The following is a 20,999-nucleotide window of genomic DNA, read 5'->3' as shown; positions in this document are numbered from 1 at the left end:
TGTATTTTCAAAAACACTGCTGTGAAGCAAAAGCTGGTTAATCAGCTAGACCTCTGCTAGGTTCTTTTTTAAAGGTACGGTGGGATAGGATCTGTCAAGGAAGATGCTGGAGACGGTGAGGAGCTGCACTGACCCCATAGGAGCCCAAGTCAGCTCACATCCTGCAGTGTTCCTGTGCTTCCCCTTACGGTTTCATAGATCCCTGCATCTTTTTAAATGTGCTGTAAGAGTGTTAAAAAAACCCTGTTTTCCCTTTTCCTTTGCAGCAGATATAAGCCTGCTAACTTTGGGTAAGTGTGTAGTAAATGCTATCAATTCATAACCAGGCAGATTAATCAAATTCTCTGTCAACTTTAATGAAGACTTCGGAGTCCAAGTTGGGCAAAACTGGTGGGTTTTAAAGAGGAAGAACATTTGCTGACAATACAAGGCTTCTGCAGGCACCCTAAGAGCAGACTTTAGGCTGAATGTGCTGTGATTTATAGTTAAAGTCAGAGGCTCCTATGCAAATCATTGTTGTTCTGTTGAAGCTTGTGTATGATTTACTGCAACTCAGAACCACCCCCCACAAAATGACACAAGTAGGCATTTTATTCTATAAGATTTTATATTTAACTACTGCTATCAGGTCTAATTTTGGCAAAAACCCATTCTCCTTACACTTACGAGTTGTCCCATTCTCTGTGAACTGGATTGAGGCCTTTCTGTGTATTTGGTAATAGGTAAGAGAAACACTGGGCCTGGATGGTTTCGACAGGGGGTAATCTGTTCTTGAATAGGAGGTTCAACTCAATGTCCTCCCAAGGTCCTTTCCAGCCCTGTTTTTCTATGACTCTCTGCCACTAAATTTATGAATATTGCACATATGAGTTTTCTTTGTACAATTGCAGATAATCAAAAGAAAGAAATGTTGGGAATCTAATCTCGCAACACTACTGTTGGACCATATGGGGAATGACCGTGTCTCAAATGCAAAGTTCTGTCAGATATTTTTCTTGAAGGATTCATGCAAACTTAATCTGATAGACCTATCCCCTCTGCTTTCTTTCAGGAACGCCTGGTGCTCTCAGTATTACCTCGATTTGTAGTACTAGAAATGATTAATGATATGACCAATGTAGAAGACGAGCACTTGCAGCATCAGTTCCATAAGATCTATATTCACCGCTATGAGAATGTGAGGTGAGTGGGACACTTAGGATTAATTTTGAATATTTTAACTTGTATTCTCTATCAGTTATTGGGGGTGGGGGGAGCTGTTACTGCTTCTTGACCAGTTCATTAATCAATGAAGCTGTATTTTGAGGGTTGGAAAAGGTGAACACTTCAAAGCATTCTCTGATTTAGAAAATAACTTGATGCCTGTTCTACTGCAACAGCCCTTACAAGTGAGTGATGCAACAAAAGGAAGTGTTGGTGGGTTTATTAATAAATGGCATTAGCGTTCTAACTGATCTCCTACAGAATCAGCTTCTCAACATAGGGAATGGCAACCTCTCTCAGCAAGTGGGTGGGGAGTTCATCATGCCCTCCCTGGGAGTTCATCATGCCCTTTCATCATGCCCTTTCTCTGGGAGTTCATCATGCCCTTTCTCTCCTTTGGGTATGTCTAAGCCGGTCCTTAGCCACTCTTGCGACTGCCGCCAGAAATAGACCCCTGCTTCTGGTCCATGTGCTCCAGGGCCAGAACTGAGGAAATAAGTCTTGTCAATGGCATGGAGCACGTGTAGACTTTCCTTTTGTTCACTCTTGAAATGGAAATGATGGCTAGTCTGTGGCCTTACCAATCAGATTAAAACTGTGGGACCTTAGCAAAAATATAAGGCTGCTGCATGGTTATCCTGATCTCATCCTGATTGCCCTTGTTTACAGTGATCCTATTGCCCAGTGGTCTCCAAACTTTTTTGATTGCGCACCCCTATCAGTAAAAAAATTTTGAGCACGCACCCCCAATATATGTATAAATAGAAATATAAATAGAAGTTCTAGTATTTTGTACCTGCACCCCAATGGATTGCCTTGTGCACCCCCTGGGGTGCGTGTACCCCACTTTGGAGACCACTGATATAACCAACATGACTATTTTCTCTTTTCCTTGTCAGTGTCCAGTGAAAATACATTTATCTTGCTGGGATCCTTTGAACCCAGCTGACTTCCTGCCCCTCAGGCAGGGGGCTGGACTCGATGATCTTCCAAGGTCCTTATCAGACCTAGTGTCTATGACATTTATGAAGCCTATGATCACAATATTTCTAATCAGGGAGTGTAGGGACAGCTTTTGTGGAGTTGCCAGTGATGGCAATCATTAAGTAGTACCACTGGGGGCATCTAAATGAGATGGTTATTGTGGAGTTGCCTAATAAGCTCTGCAGTAAAGCATCACTGTTGACATGTACAAAGCTATTAGACCAGAGTAAAATAAATCCATCGTAGGATAATACTGGCTGCCACAAGTACTATCTTACAGCAGAGTTATTTATTCCACTTCCATGCATGTGTAGGTGTTGACTGAGGCTGGGTGGGGCATGAGGGTGCTACACTGCTGTCTAGCCCCACACTGTAGCAACCTCATATCCCAGCCAGCCCATTTGCAACATGTTGAATTGGGGCAGAGCAGCTCCGGGCTGGCAGGCGGCCCACCCCGGACACCATGCCGGCCAGGGCTGCACTGCCCTGGCTGAACGTGCTGCTCTCCCAGGCGCATGTGAAGACACAGCACCTGGGAGCAGTAAATTTTGGCATGATATGTGCCAGAGTTTCTTCATGTGCATCCCTTTCACATGTAGATGCACCTATTAAATAGTACCGATGTGTCCAGCAGTGTTTAGATTTAACTCCCAAGAAGTTACAAAACCTACCCTGCTCTTGGATTCACCTTACCTCACCATCTCAGGGTTAGCCCATAAGCCTCCTGTGAGTCCCAACCACCACAGGAAAGGTAATCAATCTACCAGCAGACAGGCAGTGGAAAAATAAGCATTTCCTTATTAAGGTACAAGGCTTAAAAGAGAAAGCCCTGTATCATAACTTGAAAAGAAAGCCCATATATAACTCTGGAAGGGTCAGTTCAATAAACAAGGCGTTCAGCTTCTATAAAGTGCAGATCAATTTTCTGCCATTTCTGTGCCCTTGCTGCAGTCCAGACATATTATTTTATTGATTCTGGCTGGAGGTACCAGGAACCTTTATAAAGGTTTATAAATGCAGTGCTAAAGACAAATTCAGTTTACTGCCTTTTTGCTATCCACTCATAAAGTAGTTATTATTGTAGGAGAATTCAAATGAAGGTTACCTTCCTGGGACTAAAACAACACCCCCTTCCTCTTTGGAACATTAATTGTAAAGGGTTGTAGGTTTAGAGACGAAGTGTGAAAGTATTTCACGTATCTCCCACTTGCAAGTGGTGATTCCTTTAGAATGAATTCTGTGTGCTTTCAAGCAGCAGACATTGGCCTTTTCCTGCACAGGCTAATCGAAGTTATTCAAGGCTATTCTAGGCCCTGGTTTACATAGATGCCAAGCATCAACAATCCCTAATTAAGTCAATGAGGAATGCAGGTGCTCATCACCAGAAAAAATAGGCCTATAGTGGGTTTACTCTTTGGAATACTTACCAGAAGTATCAGAACAACAGGGCAGGTAGATATTGCTTTTTTAAAACATTTTTTTTATTTCAATAGCTGTTTCTAGATTCATTTCTACTCATCATTCCTCTGTCACTTCTTAATGTCTTTTTTCGGTGAGGTATAATTGGGAAAACCTATTGGAGAAAATCCAGCTTTAGATAGGTAGCTTCTTAGTAACCTTCATCCAGTTTCTTGGCTAGCTTTTACACCTAAGGAAGTCATGAATTATCCTGAGGTGTACTTGGTAGCTGTGTTGGTCTGAGACAATAGGACATAAAAAAAACTAGAACTCTTGGTTCCAAAATGGTACCTTTTATTAGACCAACTGGATCTAGTTGGTCTAATAAAAGGTATCATTTTGGAACCAAGAGTTCTGGTTTTTTGTACATCTGAATTATCCAGAGGCATTTTGTACTTTATTCCAGTTTCAAAGCTGTTTGGAAGCTACCAGTGCCTCGATCACTATAATAAAATTAATTCTATATACCTATCCACTTTGGTATTTGATTTTGGGTTTTTTATCATGAAAAATCAGAGTTCCCCACTAGCTCCTTCACTCACCAGGACAAAGGTCCAGGCCTCTCACTCCCCACCCACAGTACTGCCAGTAACGCTTACTCATTCCCCATCCACAGCCCCCTGGGTTTTGCTGGTACCCCTTACATCCCCCCCCCCAAGTCCTGCCAGAGGGGCCCCCCGGCTGCCAGGGCTACAGGGCCAGGGACCTGGGTCCGCAGCCCCCTACTCCCTGCAGCAGTGCCTGAGCCCTGGCTCCCACCCATGCAAGGTGGCATGCTTTTGTGGCAGAGAGGGGAGCAGAGCCTGGCTCCCCCTCCCCCACGGGGGCTCATACCACCACTAGGGAGCTCCACACTGCCAGGCTGAGGCACCCCCTGCCTACCTGGCAGCAGTGAGGGTACAACTCCATGCCTCTGCTCCCACTGCAGCCAGGGTGGCACAGGGCTTGCAGCAGCAAGGAGCTTCCCCACCCAGGTCCACTCTGCCCTACCGTGCTGGGTCCCACCTGCCAGGCTGCGGAAGCCCCAGGGGAGGGCGGCAGGGTGGAAGTGTGAGCCTGAAGCAGGCAGCCTGCCTCCACCCCACGCATAAATCTGGGGGGCATGTGCTCCCCTATGTCCCCTCTGGCCGTATGCACAGTAGTGGGGAGCCAGCTCCCCCGGACAAGCCATCTGTGACCCCATTGACTCTGCTTGGGCCCTGCAGCCTCACAACCTAGTCCCAAGCCCCACGCACTGCCCCAGCTGGGCAGCAGCCCCCGTCCCAGCCCTGCCGAACTCCATCCCTCCAGGGGCCTCACTCTCCTCTCCCCTTGCCCGCAAGCTTACCTGCAGGAGCTGTTCTCCAGGCTGCTTAGTGGCCATGTCCATGTGTAAGCACGCACAGGCACATGGTGTCCACTGTCTGACTACCCTTGTCCGCTCCCCCCAGCCCCATGCAGGCTGGGATTCTGCCAGCCTGCAGAGAGCTCTCTGCAAAAGTGGAAAACCCATGCGTTTCTCTGTTAAAATGAAAAATCCTGTTTTTTTGGTTAAAAGGGAGAATCCAGTTTTTTCCCATGTTAGCGCAGGGAACAGAAATCGCGGATTCCTGCTCATCGCGTTAGCTTCACCTTGCCTGTCAGTCTTCTCACCAAGAACATGAGAATAAGCATGCTAAACTGTGGGACTTAGCTGATGCTCTCTAAGTGATTTATGATCCCCAGATGAAATGGCCTTTGGAAGAACAAAACATGTCTTTTTTATGAAATAATCATTTTGAGTACTTTTCATTAGTACCGTATGCTTCCGTTAATGCTAGTTCTGTAACATGTTCCTTTGTAATGTAAATGTTCCATTGAGTCAGGGCTGTAGTAAGGACCAGAAAACTGTAAAACGCTCCCCCTTGTATGTGAAATACTGCATCCTTTCCTTCTCCTGAAATCACACCTCAGCCAGGCATCCAGACATTAGCTGTTTGCCTCTCACTCTTTTACCTAAGCAGAAGCAGAGCCCAAAGTAATCACAACGCGCAGGATTACTGCTTGCATTTATCATGCTGATTACCAGTGGAAATGGACTGAAATTTTAATAATTATTTCCCCTTCTTTGTTTAGCATTCTTTTTGCAGATGTTAAAGGGTTCACCAACCTCTCCACGACCTTGTCAGCGCAGGAGCTGGTCCGGATGCTGAATGAACTCTTTGCCAGATTTGATCGACTAGCGCATGTGAGTTAAATGTGGTTCTTCTGAGGGGTGTGATGTTCCATTTGCATTTGTGGGAGGCTCAGTTTCTCCTATGAACGCTTAAAGCATAATTTATCTGGATACTTTCCTCTGTGATTTGACATGGCTGCTAAGGATGAAGCTGAAAAGAGATAGGTATTTAGAATTTGGTTCTGTGAGCCAATCAGAAGTTCAGATGTTCACTGGACCCTCTCATGTTTGCAAACTTAAGGTGACAGCAGAGGTCTAACCAGATTTTTACTTCTTCTGTGGACCTTGTTGTAAAATAAAAGGCAAAACACTGAAAATCTCCAAGATTTATTTTGAGTTTGCTTCAAAGTGCTGGCCAAAGTTTAGAAGATTTATTTGAATTATTTAGCTTTGCCCAGCGTTGTAGTCAGTGTGTTGGGTTAAATCCAGATTTCCAGAACCTTTTTCATATTGGATTATAACTAACTTCACACATGGCCCCATGGACAATAATGGCACGGGTGTCATCTGACATGAGACATCGAGCTTCTGGTCTGCCTTTAGTTCAGAAATAGGTGTCCTTGAGGAAGGTGCCAGCCAATGTAAGAGTGGCAAAATTTAGCCCATTATAGACCTTTTGGGGACTATTCTTGCTATGGTGCGCTGGTCTAGTTGCATCACTAATACTGATCTGTCTTAAAACCTTTTTTTAATATGGTCCTTTTATTTCTCTGGGCATTATGCCTGTTCAGGGGACCAGTGTGTATCTGCTGTCACTGGTACAATCCTCAGCATAGCTTCTATGCTTGCACATTAAGGTCAAGAAAAGCAAGCCTCTACTCAGCAACTGCTGAATGTATTTCAGAGCCAACCCTTGCCATTTGGAATGGCAACATGCTTTGTTTTGGTTCATTATTGGTACACAAGCATCTTGGCTAGTGAATTGAGATCATCGTACAGTAACTGGTATGCAAATAACAACAAAAAAGATTCACTCTGCCGTTTTGTCCACTTTTGGCTTGTGTTAACAAGCGAGGCAAGTGAAAGGAGTTAGATTTGATGTGTCTTCACCACTTCTTCCTGGTCATATCACAACCTGATCTCAGTCACCCAACATACATATGAATTCAGTCTGGGTGGGGAAGTGTCTTAGGCTAGACTAACTGTTCTGTATCATACAAACGCTTCTCAAAAAATAAGTTTTCGTGCTATTATTTAATTTCACATTGGTCAAGTATGCCAGGGACTGTCTCTACATGCATGTATGACATGGACTTCTTTCCTCCCACTTCTGCTTTGTAGAGAAAGGAATTAGGGGTGGAAGGGACTTTGTGGCATCATCTAGTCAAACCCCCTGCTCAAGGCAGTATCCTCCCAGCCAAGTGTCTTTCTGACCTACTCTTGAAAATGTCCAGGGTTGGAGAGTCTACAACTTCTCTAGGTGGTCTATTCCAATGCACGACTGATCACCCTCATAGTCAGAAAGTGTTTCCTAATATCCAACCTACATTTCCTCTACTGCAGCTTGAGGCCATCGCTCCTAGTCCTGTACCCTAAATACCCTATAGGATGGGAAAGGAAGAACTGCCTATTTGAGAGAAAAGTATGCTCACCTCTGAAAATAAGCATCACAATTTATTTCCTGGATCTGTATGCTTCCGTTAATGCTAGGTAGCATTATGTACCGTTAATGGTGGGGTCACATATTTTCCTGGGCCACCTTCTGTGGCAGTCAGTTGGAGACCCTGGGCTAGCCCACAGGACCCTGGGCTAAGCCCACAGGATTCACATTAGCCCTCTTTTGTCAAGAAATCATCCCTAGCACTATGTCTCTGTACCAGCCTAAGTGATCCCATTCTGACCTCAGTGTTTATAACTTTCAGACACCTGTAGACTGTTATATTCTCTGAGAGTCACCTCTTAGCTGTGACTTATGTAACCAGGTCTTTCAATACTAGTTAGCCTTTATAACTCCACCAATCATTTTGACATTGCCTTGGTTTGCCAATATTTTGTAGTAGAAAAGATTGTCACCTCTCTACTCTTTAGAATAAAGATGTCTTTTCAACGCCAAACTATTAGCACATTTGCACCATGTCTGTTGGATAAGTCGTTTTTATAAAATATGGAGGCATGTGCCTACTACTCATGTTCCCTTTGTAGGTTTCCAAGATGGCTTAAAACACAACACATTTCTTCCAAATATGAGCAGCCAGAGAGGGAATAATCAGGTATAATCAGGAAGAGCTACTCCAAAATAACTCTACCTATAGACCAGTCCTAGGTGATTCAAGTCCACACAACTTCCCTTAAGACATATGCCCCTAAATCGCTGAGGCAACAGGGGGGCATGCCCTAAATTTGGGACAAGCACCTCTTTTACCAGAGCATCTTTTTCCTACATGTTGTATGCAAGAGCTGCAGTAAAACAGATAAAAATATGGAAAAATATAAACCAATAAACAGATTCTCTATTCTAAAACCCATAAGCCAAATTCTCCTGTCAATTCTATCAATGTAGTGTCGTGGACCTCTTTGGCATGCATGAGAAACAGCTGCTATAAAACACAAACTAGTTCAATGCTTTCAGACCATGCCTGCATGGCAAACGTACCCTGGTTAGCAGCAGCCCCTTCAAACGCACTGTACTGCTCTGCACAGGCTGCCTCCTAGACTGGATGCAGAATAACTGTGTAGCACTGCACATGAGCTGATTAGCATGGGGCAGCCGCTCAGCAAGGCAATTTAGCCCTCCTAAACCACTACCGTCCTTAGGAGTCTGGTCTGCCATCGCTGTTAAAAATGTGTGCCCTCTGTTTAACTTGAACGTGCATGGCATTAACTCCCAGCGACCAACTCTTGCTATGCCTTTCTCTACCAAAATAAGCAGCTCTTTAGTACCCAGAACGTTTCCCTCTTTGTGTACTTATACACTGTAATACATTCACTGCTCAATTCTGTTGCTGACAAAGTAACCAGACTGATCTCTCTCAAGTTTCCTGTTGTGAGGCTTCTTCTTTAGGCTTCAAATCATTTCTGTGCCTCCCCATGCCTCCAACTAGGTTTTCAAACTCTCTTATTAAATTGTAGACACTAGCAGGAGATGCTGTGTTCCAGCATGGATCTCCAGAAGTGAAAGCATTTCCCTATTCGTACTCAGCATTGAGCTGTTTAGATGAGTACACGCACAGAGAACGTTAACCCCCTTTTTTTTTTTACCGCAATGACACAGGGAGCTTAAGTTCAGTTATTAGTCTAGTCCGACACTTCTATCCTTTTTGTCATATCTGCTTAATAAATGCATGGGGCAGAATTCTGCTTCGCTCTGTGCACTCACATGGGAGGTTTTCAGCCGTCACGGTGGTTTTTTTGGCACTTCGGCACAATTTGCAATTCTGTTACCTATGCAGCATGGACGCATAGGATGCCTATACATGTACATCAGGGCTGCTCTGCCATGGTGTAATTACAGCGTGTTGGAGCAGATTCAATTAATCGATTAATTGAGTCTGCTGGAGGATGGTAATTACCATGCTCCAGCAGACTTCAGCACCACGTGTATCAGTGTCCAATGTTCTTCAAGCTTTAGTTAAAGCACCCCTGCCACCATTTTCAGCATGGGGATGCTAATACACATGATGCTCAAGGCACTTTAATTAGAGTGACTCTCAGAGGCGCTCTCATTAAAGTGCCGCCCCCCACACCCCTCCCAGAGCACATGTTTAAATGCCCTTAAGTGTTTAGTGAACACATAAATGGCAAATGAGTGAGCATGCTAGGAGGCTCCTAGCAGGTATGCGGCTCTGCAGATGCATCCACTGGGTATGTACAAGTTACAAAATTCTCCCTGGCAAAACCCCGCAGCTGGCAGGTGTTATTCAGAGGATGAGGGCCTTCCTGCATGTTAGCCTGAATAGCTGAGTATACTCCAGTATTCAGAGTATCCTCTGAATAACTGGAGCATGTGGCGCTTGCCTAGAAAGCAGAAAGCCCAGGTTCCAAGTCTCACCAAGGTCACACCCACACAAAATTGAACCTGCAATTTTCCAACTTCCCAACATGATGCTTTGAACTACCAGACCACCGCTGGCCCTGAGCAGCCAAGAGAAGGTGCTGTGTAGAGCCAGGAGGAAAAGTATCAGCTAGAGCAGGGCTGTCCAGCTTCCAGGGCCACACACCCTTCGGTGTGGAGAAAAGTGAAAAAGGATTCTGTCCACTGTGTATTGCATGGTGCCTGGAAGCACACTTCTGCGGTCAAGGCAGGCTGCAACCTGAACCAAAAGCAGTCTAGGTTATGCTTACAGCTTCAGGCAGGCTGCTAAATGACAGTGCTAGTTAGCCCTTCATGGTGCCATGCAGACATTATTACCCTGCACTGCACTGTGACCCTGCGGGTAGCTGTACTGAAACACTTCTTGCTTGAATGGGCTCTGCTGACCACATGACAAATGCCCTATCTGCTTTGTTACTTACCATTTGGCCCATCGTGTGGACCGCTAGTTTTATTAGCAACATTTTGATATTTACTTTCAGATCAATAATAGAAATATAGGATGGCGTTAGACCTAGAACTGATCCCTGCAGACCCTGACCTGGAACAGCCCTGTTTGACTAAGGTTTTGTATCAACTCCTGTTTTTGAGACCTATCAGTTAGCAAGTTTTTAATCCATTGAAACACACTTTATTGATCTTACTGCTATGTAAAAGAGACCCTATTGTCCAGACTCTTTGCAATATACTTTTCAGTCAGATTGCCTCGACAAAATACCCTCAAACTGAAGGAGATCCCTTACAAAAAGTTTCAGACAGCTCACAATTTTTCCTGTGTGGTTCCTTAAATTTTAATCCACACCTTTATGAACTATTACTTATACCCAAGTAAAATCATAATGGTCTCAACTAGCACTTTGATCCACTGTACCCTCTTACAGACTTACAACCATAAATCACCTGGTATTAACGTGCAAGTTGTTCTTGTAATTTTGTAACAAGAGTTCTGGTTAATTTACCCAGCTCGTCCTGTCTCTTGCTTAGCCCATCTCTTCTCCATGAAATTCAGAAGCAGCACCTTCTGTGTAACCTTTTTTGGAAGGCTTAAGTCTCAATTATACTAAGACATTTGGGCTGCATAGATGCATATAACTGTTATTATTAACAAATTCCGTATTATCCATATTGTTAGTACAGGCTGGTCCGAATAAACAGTAGAATTCAGTCTACTACTGCTTAAAAGAAAGACATTTAATAGGATTTAATTCATAGCTACTGCTCCCTTCTACTCTCTCTCCAGTGTTTCTGAGAGATTTATGGTTATTAAAGGCACAAGTGACAAATGGAAAGACAACAAAACAAATTGGCATAGAACAGAGCCGAAGAAATGAGCTCTTCATATATCAAGCCACTGAAAGACAAGCAGAAACTTCATTTATATTTCTGTTTTCCTCAGGCAAAAATTCTGAGGAGGGGAAAAAAGGTTGATCGCATTTTGTAAAGATCCATGCAGCTAAGTTCAGGCTTTGATGAAGTAATAGTTATTTTTCCCATTTATTTTTCCTTCCCCATCACTGCAAAACTGGATGTTATCTGGTTCAGCTGATTAAATTGTTTGCCATATGTCTGAGCACATCTAGTCTGTGAATAGATGTTGTTCTGGATGCAATAACTGGAAACAAGGACCAGATCCTATGCTATTCTAAACAGGTATTGTTTGGTAAACTTCAGTTGAGCTACACAGGTATCTACCAACTGATGGTTTTCTTCGGAGTCCTTGGGCATGTCTGCATGTGATATTAGCATGGAGCAATAAACTCCCGTCCATATTGCTCCAGAGTTTATTGCTCCCGGTTGTGCCATTTGAATGTGCATCTAGAGACCACAGCACATTGAGACAGGTCAGACCAGACCTGGCTGGCTGGGAGACCAAGGGGTCAGCCTGCCAGTCCAGGGTTTCTCCAACCTGGCTCAATGTGCTGCAGCAGGGTTGGTGGGGGCATGAGGGTGCAGCAGTGCGGGGCTAGTTGGCAGGCAGGCCCTGTACTGAAGCACCCTCATGCCCCAGCAGCATGTACTTGTGTTGCTCTGGAGTAAATAACCCTGCCGCAGGATGGTACTTGTATTTACAAGTACTATCCTGTGACAAAGTTAGTTAGTTTACTCCATCCTAATAGCACCACACATGTAGACAGTAACATTTTACTGCAGAGCTAATTAGGCAGCTCCACAGTAAATATCTCATGTAGTAGTGTCGTTGAGAACAAAAGGTCATGTTCAGTCACAGAACTCAACTGGGGATGTGCCTACATAGTATATTCCGATCTTCGGGTTGAGTTTGGACCTATCCGTAATAAGTAGAAGGTTTTATGGCCATTGATGAGAAAAAAAAGTCATGTTCTGAATGGTCATGGGATGTACCGGTGTTAAGTAAGAACAAGTCCCCTTTTGGGAGAAGAGTAAGTTTTGTTGCCTACTGGTACCTCAGCTCCATTTGAGATCACATCAGATCTCATATGCTACATAGGGCTATACTTGCTTCGTACTTGGATGTCTTCAAGTCCCAAGTGCTAAGTGTGATGATATTAATTGTGTAGTTAGTGGCTTTCTTCACTACTGATTATTAAATATCCCACAATACTTTTTGCATGAGATGGGGTCTTATCTCTGGATCCCCGGCTGAATTCTATCTCAGGTAATCAACCTTGCAATCAACCTTGCAAAATTCCTCCTCCTTAATATAGTATTCTTCACTTTCTCACCTGGCCTAATTTGTGTATAATGTTATAGTGCTCTATTAATCAGCCGCAATCCATGGGCTGACTACATTTTCTACTCAGTGAAATTATCAGTGTGTATGCAGTTTGTAGCCTGCTTGCAATCTCTGCATAAAAGGGTCTATTTAAACATAATATCAAGGAAAAATTCTACTTGATACAGTCATGTGTTGGGTTAACATTGCGTTGCATTGAAAGGGAAGGTTAGCTGGAACGTTAATGTATATGAGTGACACCTAACAATTTCAATCAGCCAGGTATAGCTGTGTGATGACAGTCTATGGAAAAGTCTGTTACTATATTTTGTCTTCAAAGCCATACTTGTTACAAACCATTCTGGGGTGTTTTCTTCTGTCTCGTCCATGGTGGCAGCTAAAGCTAAGCAGCTCAAAGTGCCTATCTCATGCTAAGCCCAGCTGGACTCCACAAACTAGGCATTCCCCAGTCCATGTCCCTTGTAGGCAGAGTCTGTATGTATGCTGGGAGCCTGCTCAACACACCAGCAGATTCAGGATGCTGAGAAAACATGAGCACTTTCATTCAGGAACATGGCTGGAGGAGATGGTAAATCTGGTTCTTTTGTGTCTGAGTCAATCACAGTTTAATATAAAATATAGAAAGAGTTCTTGGACAAGGACTCAAACTAAGGTTTCCCTTCTGCCAAGCAAATGCCTTCATCAGCAAGCAAAAGAGTCACCCTACCTTTAGCTGTCTCTCTGGACCGGTGCAAACGTGCTACCGGTTAAATGGAAGAGCATGAAAATGCTCTTAACCCTAGCAATCGAATGCTGGGTGATTAGGGCATACTCCTGAATAGTGAAAGCATTGGATTTGAATCCTTCAGGCTGAAAAAGGAATTGAACCAAGAACTCACATCTCTTGAGGAAGTGCTTTAGTAATTGAGCTATTGTATAAGAGTGGATGAAGTGAATGACCCTCACCTCCTCCTGTGGACATCCACTCTTCTTAGAAGAGTGACCTCTGCTCCCTTAGGAAAGGCACTATTTAGACGCCTAAGTTCAGGAGGTATTTTTAAGTGACTGATCCTGATCTTACATATGTGCATCCCTACAGCCCAGCATAAGGCACCGCAGGCCTTAAACAGGGCAGAGCTTTTAAGATATGCCCCATTCTTCAGCATCTCCTATTGGTATTTTTGCAGTGACCATGCCAGCTGTTGTCAGTTCCATTCTGACACCCGAAATCATCCCATATATTGTAGAGGAACCCTGGTGTCCTATCTCAGGCTCTGGACTGTACTCCCTATGAGGTTATATAAGGTAGGCATTGCCACAAAAAGGGATAGATCCAAACATATCATACAGACACCTAAACAAGACAGGAGAAATTTAGGCACCTAAGTCATAAAAAGTGATAGACCCCAATCTAGCAGCTACAGAACTGTTTAAGCACCTGGCTTCTTTAGGCCAATCCATTTTGGCCTGAAAAGGTCTCTAAACTTGGACTACTTCATAGGTTTAGAACAGATCCAGATCAGCTATGTAGGAGACTAACTCCAACCTATGCTGCATTGTGGTTCTGACCATTGCCGGAGGGCCTACCTTCTCGATTCTGTAGCAGGATGGGGCAGGTCTCCTTCTTCCAGAATTGTGGCAAGCAGCAGCAGGAGGCAGAGACAACACACAGGCATGCATACGCACGTAGCACTCCACACATAATTCCCTTGGGCTAGGGAAATGCCCAAGGTGGAATCTAAGTTACGCAGTTTTCTGTATAAGCAGCATAGTTTAGACCGGTAATGAGCTGAACACACTGTCGCCTTTTGGTGGGGTGGGGTTGGAAATTTTAGACCATCTATGTGTGCTGAACTAGTCTATGTGCACTGAACCTCTGTTCTGTTATGGCTATAGGCCAGTTTTGGGTGCTGAACTTCTGTTATGGGTATAGACCAGTTTCCAATCACTTTTACTGGTAGAAGTGTAATGTCTGTACCTTCCTTCCGTCTGCTGCTGGCCTTCAAGTGGCCACTGGGGATGCCCCCAGAACAGCTTTACCAACAATCTTATGGGTCTGGAGTATGTCAGCCAGAAGAAGATATGAGGAATGGGTACGTGGTAAGGGTTTAAACAATCCCTTAGGAGCAGAATTTAGACTGCCAGGTTCTAACATGACTTCTACAAATGAGACATCAGTTCCTAAATCACCTAGATTTTTTTTATGTTATCTAGAAGCATCAAACCTGTTCAAATTCAATGTCCCTAGCTCTGTGGGGACGTCTGCACTAGCTTCACCACGGTCCTGAGGTTGCTACCAAAAATAAGATCCACCTACCCGCCCATGCTCTTCACACTCCAAACCCAGAACTGGGGCAGTGAGAACGGTCCGGGGCACTCCTCAACTACTGCTCTTGAGATCTCAGTGTCACAAGTGCCAAAGAAAAGTGTCAATCTCACAAGTGCCAAAGAAAAGTGTACCAGAATGCCCTCACTCCTGCATTTTCAAATCAGCAGGGCTTACTTTCTGACTGCAACCTTGAGAGCGGTGTGGAGTCAGCAGAGAAATATTCTATATGGCCCAGGCTAGGCAAGAACTTGACAACCTCTGGTCTTGCAAACACCTAATTCCTCATCCGCAGCGTTGCAAGTTCTAGCACGAAATGGAGGAGAGCTTGAATCCTGAGTTTTTGGTTGGCAGTCCGTGGGTTTCTCTGAAAAATGGGTGAAATGATTAGTTGGCTACAGCTGGAACGCTGATAAGCTGGGCGCCTCTTCCAAAATGCGATCTGTCAATTTTTTTTCCCTTTAGAATTTCTGCCTGAGGAAACACAAAATATTAATGGAGTTTCTTTGGTATCTTTCAACAATTTGATATTTGAGCAACTCATTTCTTCAGCTCTATTTTAGGCCAATTTACTTTACTTCCTCTCCAGCCAGGACTGGTGGTTTTAATAAGTTTAAGCATAAATCATTCACAGGCAACTCTGTCATAAATAATCAGCTCATGTATTCTCAGTAGGACTGTCAATTTCCCCTTGCCCTGGGTTAAGGTGTTCAGATTAGGTTTTGTGTGTGTGTCTATATACATATATAAACACACCCCCCCCCCCTTATCAAATGCCACTGATTTCGGGCAGAATTATTAATTCATTAATTAATCTAAGATATTAATCTAAGGCTTGATACTGCTCAGCTTACTCAGGCAAAACTGCTTGCAGCTTCAGCTGAAGTCTTGCATAAATCAGAAGGGCAGAATCAGGCCCCTATGTCTGTCATTTGTATGAAATTAGAGGCTGTGACTTAAAGAAAAGGAAATGTTCCAATATTTGTGAGACAGTTTGACACTAATGGAAGCCAACAGCAAACGATGCTAATTACAGGGTGGTGATTGATACTAATGTGTATTTTTGTACAGTATAGTCTGTCATTCAGATGCAAAATGAGGATTTCTGGGATCCCGTGAGGAAAGCGGAGAACAAATACAACAGCAGGAATAGAGTGGAATGAATGAGATACCGTCATAAAAGCCAGATAGCTACTCCTGGTTGAAAGCTCTGCTCTGACCATTTCGTCTTTCCTCATTAAAAGCAAATTGCTCATTTTGCTTTTTGTCCATAACTGCTTCTGCATGAGATAAGACTTTGCTTTGCATGGGTTTGCAGCCCTTTAATCACCTGTGGTAATCAGACAATCTAGAGCAGTAAGCTTGTGAGGAGTGGCTGGGTTGACTGTCGTTGTTCTTATTTTCTACTGTTTAGAGATTGTTAAGCAGGGGCTGGGCCAGCTGTGGTAGCTGAACTGGCTGGGTGTATAAATAAAGGCATGATAGACTTGTATGCATGATCCGTGGAGTCACACCTATTAGCATGCCACATGTAAATGGCAGGAGGCCTGACTGTAGGACTGAGCATCAGATCCCATCACACCTTATTGCCTGTGCTGGAGGATCAAGATCCCGGGCTCCCCCTGCCCAGCTGATCTGGGCTCCCAGATGTAGAGGTGCACCATGTACCCCTAAGGCTGGGAACCCACAGCTAACATGGGTTCCCAGCCATGGGGTGCACCTGGCCAGATGTTTAATTAGTGGCATCATAAGAACCAGTCACATATTTTTTGTAGAATAAATTTGTGACTTTTTCCTTGTTTCATGCTGCCATTAATTGCTTTAACATGTTACTGGGTTACAACATAAAATGGGATTAAGGTGGTGCCCTGGTTGTCCATGGCTTGTTACTCTACTGGTGATGGGCATAGCCATAAAGCATAGACGAGGCTAAATATACTGCTGCCCTCTGTCTGGTTTGCACTGGTCCAGTGATACAAAACAGCCATAAGCCCATTTGGGAAGTTGAGGGAAGCCATAAATCTGGCCTGTTCTCCTTCCCTAGACAGCTTCCAATCCAAATTTTACATGTAGTATAATGATTAGAAGGGATAAACAAGAAAATGGGAGGAAGGAATGGGCCAGCACAATCCTACTGATACTCCACACCCACACATGCAAGTCACGCATGCAAATAAATGCTAACCCAAGTAACAGGTAATAGGAAAAGAATTTGCAGTCCCCATTCAGACCATACCTAACACAATCCAGTCTGTGGATGATTTCTTGTTCTGCAATTTCATGTTGACGTTACATTTTAAAGTTCCATTGTTTCACAACAGCCACTTTAAAGTCAGCAATACAATGTCCAAGAAGCTTAAAGTCCTCTGCTATAGGCTTGTGCGTCTTCTGGACTTGACATCAGATTGGAGTCCATCCCTTCTTTCACATATGTAGTAGACACACATGTCCCTATGGTGACGTTACTACCCCATGATTTAGTACGTCCTTTTGGAAGTACTAAATCATGGCGTAGTTACAGCACCATACACATGGTGCACAGTTCTTTTTAGCAGCTACTTTGCCCTAGCAGTGAGCTATACTGAGGGAGTGTGTCACTATGGTGAAGTAGCTACTGCATCCTGGTTCTTGCCCACAGACACTACATCGCTGTAGCACATTGCAGATGTGCCATAGGGATTGCCATATATGTCTAATGTAGACAATAGGGCTAGGTACAGACATTCAAAAAACCTGAGCCTGAATTGTTTCCATCTTTGCAGGTTAGTCTAACCTGCATAGGATGAACCAATTTGCAAGTGAAGCAACTTTACTTTTGACTCTGGAAACGCAGGCATATGCCTGCAATGGCTCAAGCCAGAAGCCGGGCGGTGCTGGAGTGAGCCCTTGGCTGGAAGGAAATTAGGCTGAGAGAAGGGACATGGCCAGGTCCAGGCAGCCTTAGCGTGATTGAGGAGAGGTTTAAACCCCCACCCTGGCTTGCAAGGAACCCAGCCAAGGTGTGCCCAGAGGGGGGGGAGCAGCCCCTGCCAGAGGTCCCCAGCCCTCCCCCACTCACTGCTGGCAATAGGAGTGGAGGTGGGGCCAGACCCCAGTAGCTTGAGGGGAAGGCTGGTTTAATCCCCCCATAGGTGATGCCATGCACCTGGGGCCATGGTGGACAGACACCAGAAGCCTAAGGGGAAGAGGCGGGTTTAATCCCCACATTGCAGGCAGCAGCAGTAGGGGTACCAACATGGTGCCCTGGGCCAAGTCCCTCTGAGGAGTGGCCTGCCAGCCACAGGGAGGGGGTGGAGAGGGGGGATGTGACCTGGCTGCAAGGGAAAGGGGGAAGCTGGGGCTAGTTATGGAGCCCAGCTCAATGTTGCCTCCCACTGTGGCAGCATGGCCCGGACTGAGACATCTCCAGGGGGCAGGAGTCAGCACCTGTTATCTCCTTCTTCCAGCTGTGTGCAGGGGCCACGGTTTGCAGGTGGGCTGCAGCTGCAGCATGGCTTCCCACTCCCTCCCCCTCCCTGCAATGTTGACGGAACAAACCATTGTGGCAGGCAGAGGTGAAGCACCTGTCACCCAGAACCTACTCATGGTAGTGCTGAGCACTTCATAGTTTCATAGTTGGTCGGGTCAGAAGGGACCTGAGCAGATCATCAAGTCCGACCCCCTGCCATGGCAGGAAAGAGTACTGGGGTCAAACGACCCCAACAAGGAGTTCGTCTAGCCTCCTCTTAAAGACCCCCAGGGTAGGAGCCTGCACCACTTCTCTTGGAAGTAGGTTTCAGATCCTAGCCACCCTGACAGTGAAGTCGCACCTCCTGATGTCTAGCCTGAATCTACCCTCTGCCAGCTTGTGACTGTTATTCCTGGTCACTCCTGGCGGTGCTCGGGGGAACAGGGACTCCCCCAATGCCTGCTGGTCCCCTCTGACTAGTTTGTAGCAGGCCACTAGATCCTCCCTCAGCCTTCTCTGGTGGAGGCTGAACAGGTTCAGGTCCCTCAGCCTCTCCTCGTAGGGCCTGCCCTGCTGCCCCCTGATCATGCGAGTGGCCTCCTCTGGACCCTCTCCATGTTGTCCACATCTTTCTTGAAGCGCGGTGCCCAGAAGTGGATGCTGTACTCCAGCTGTGCCAGTGCTGCATAGAGGGGGAGGCTTACCTCGTTGGACCTGCTTGAGATGCATCTGTGGATGCATGACAAGGTGCGATTAGTCTTCCTGACCACATCCCCACATGGCCGGCCCATGTTCATCTTGACATCAATGATGACTCCAAGATCCTTTTTTGCCTCTGCACTGACGAGAAGGGAGTTCCCCAGCCTGTAGGTCTCCTGCTGGTTCTTCCTCTCCAGGTGCATCACCTTGCACTTTGTCAGTGTTGAAACCCATCCTGTTCTCATCCACCAACCCCTGTAACCTGTCTAGGTCTGATTGCAGCCTATTGCTCCCATCTAATGTGCCCACATCCCCCCACATCTTAGTGTCGTCAGCAAATTTGAACAGGGTGCTTTTTACCCCCTCGTCCAAGTCACTGATGAAGATGCTGAACAGTGCGGGCCCGAGGACCGAGCCCTGGGGGATCCCACTGCCCACGTCCTTCCAGGTCGAAGATGACCCATCCACCACCACTCTCTGGGTGCGGCCCTCCAGCCAGTTGGTGACCCAGTTGACTATGTAGGTGTCAACACCACAGTCCCCTAGTTTTTTTAATGAGAATAGGGTGAGAGACGGTGTCGAAGGCCTTTCTAAAGTCCAGAAAGACTACATCCACTGCTACCCCTGCGTCTAAGGATTTTGTGACCTGGTCAGAGAAGGCCACCAGGTTGGTCTGACAGGACCCGCCTCTAATGAACCTGTGTTGGTTGCCCCTAAGCATAATCTCCCCTAGTGGCCCCTCGTGGACATGTGCCAGGATAATTCTCTCAAAAAGCTAGGGAGGGCAGCTGCAGGTCAGGGGCATGGGCAGTGATGTGGGGAAGCAATGGGCTGCCACAGCCAAGGCCAGCCCAGCCCTGTGGCCCAGGAATGCAGCCTGCTCCAGCCTGGCCCTGCAGCCCAAGGGCTTAGGCAGTGATTGGCCCACAGCAGCCTGCCCTGCGTGCCCAGTGCTGCTGTGAGCATGCAGCGGGTGACATGTGCTTCACCTCCACCCGCCACAAAGGTTTTCTCCACTGCCACTGCCAGGAGAGGGAGTGGGGAGCCACACTACAGCTGCAGCCTGCCTGCAAACTATGGGCTCCCCATGGGGCTGAAGGCGGGAGGTGGCAGGTACTGAACCCTGCCCCCGGGGCTGCCCCAGCCAGGGCTGCGCTGTCGCAGCAGGAGGCAACAGTGAGTCAGGCTCTGTAGCTAACCCTAGCTCCCCACCCCTGGTAGCCAGGTCATATCCCCCTCCCTGCCTCCTCCCCATGGCTGGCTAGCTACTCCTCGGAGGGACTCAGCCCAGGGCGCCATGTCAGTGCCCCTGCCACAGCTGCCTGCAAAGGGTGGATTCACCCCCCTTCCCCAAGCATGATTATTTGTTATGATGATCTAAGACACCAAATTTTGGCACCGTATTTTTAAACAGCTCGTCGGACACACAAAATTCTCCTAGACTTTACTGAAGGTAGTATTTCACCCACAGGTTTTAATGGGGTGTGAAGACAAATAGGGGAAGTCTTTCCATTTTTAAGCTATGTTTCCTGTTTGTGTTTAAATTAACTTTAAAGCTGAACCCATATTTTAGGGAAAAAAGATGATCTTTCAAGGATAATCTTGCACATCAATGTCACCTATGGATACAGCTTAAATGAAAGAACTTCTAGAGTAGCATGCTTTGTTCAATTATAAGATATTGCAAGATTTATTTTGTTAGCGGAAAAATAATATTTTTTCCTATTTGTCTAATTAGGATGGAGACTGACAGACTGGTAAAATTTGTAATTGGCCCAGGTGGAAAAGACTGTTAGAAATGCTTTATTTTATTCCCTATCCGCATAATATTTCCAATTCTTCTAGCAGTTTAGAAATATAAAAGCAAATGTGAGTTGAATATCTGATATCAACCAAAATATTTGAGAAGCAAAGGCGTAAGGGCATCAGGCTCTATCCGTTGGTGATTATAGTATGCTCCTGGTA

General features: G+C 45.6%; 1 protein-coding gene across 2 annotated transcripts in view; it reads left to right on the top strand.

Annotated features, from left to right (window-relative positions):
- ADCY8 (adenylate cyclase 8) overlaps positions 1-20,999 on the top strand; it is a 200,468-nt gene that overhangs the window by 85,833 nt on the left and 93,636 nt on the right. For both annotated transcript variants that reach the window (XM_090040660.1, XM_090040659.1), the window contains exons 3-4: positions 1,052-1,182; positions 5,740-5,851. In XM_090040660.1, the coding sequence (XP_089896786.1) occupies positions 1,052-1,182; positions 5,740-5,851 (243 nt within the window). The remainder of the gene's footprint in view (positions 1-1,051; positions 1,183-5,739; positions 5,852-20,999) is intronic.

The sequence above is a fragment of the Crocodylus siamensis genome, chromosome 3 (assembly GCF_052110815.1).
Source record: "Crocodylus siamensis isolate JL-2025a chromosome 3, ASM5211081v1, whole genome shotgun sequence".
Taxonomy (NCBI): domain Eukaryota; kingdom Metazoa; phylum Chordata; order Crocodylia; family Crocodylidae; genus Crocodylus; species Crocodylus siamensis.
This window is presented reverse-complemented; position numbering and strand designations above follow the sequence as displayed.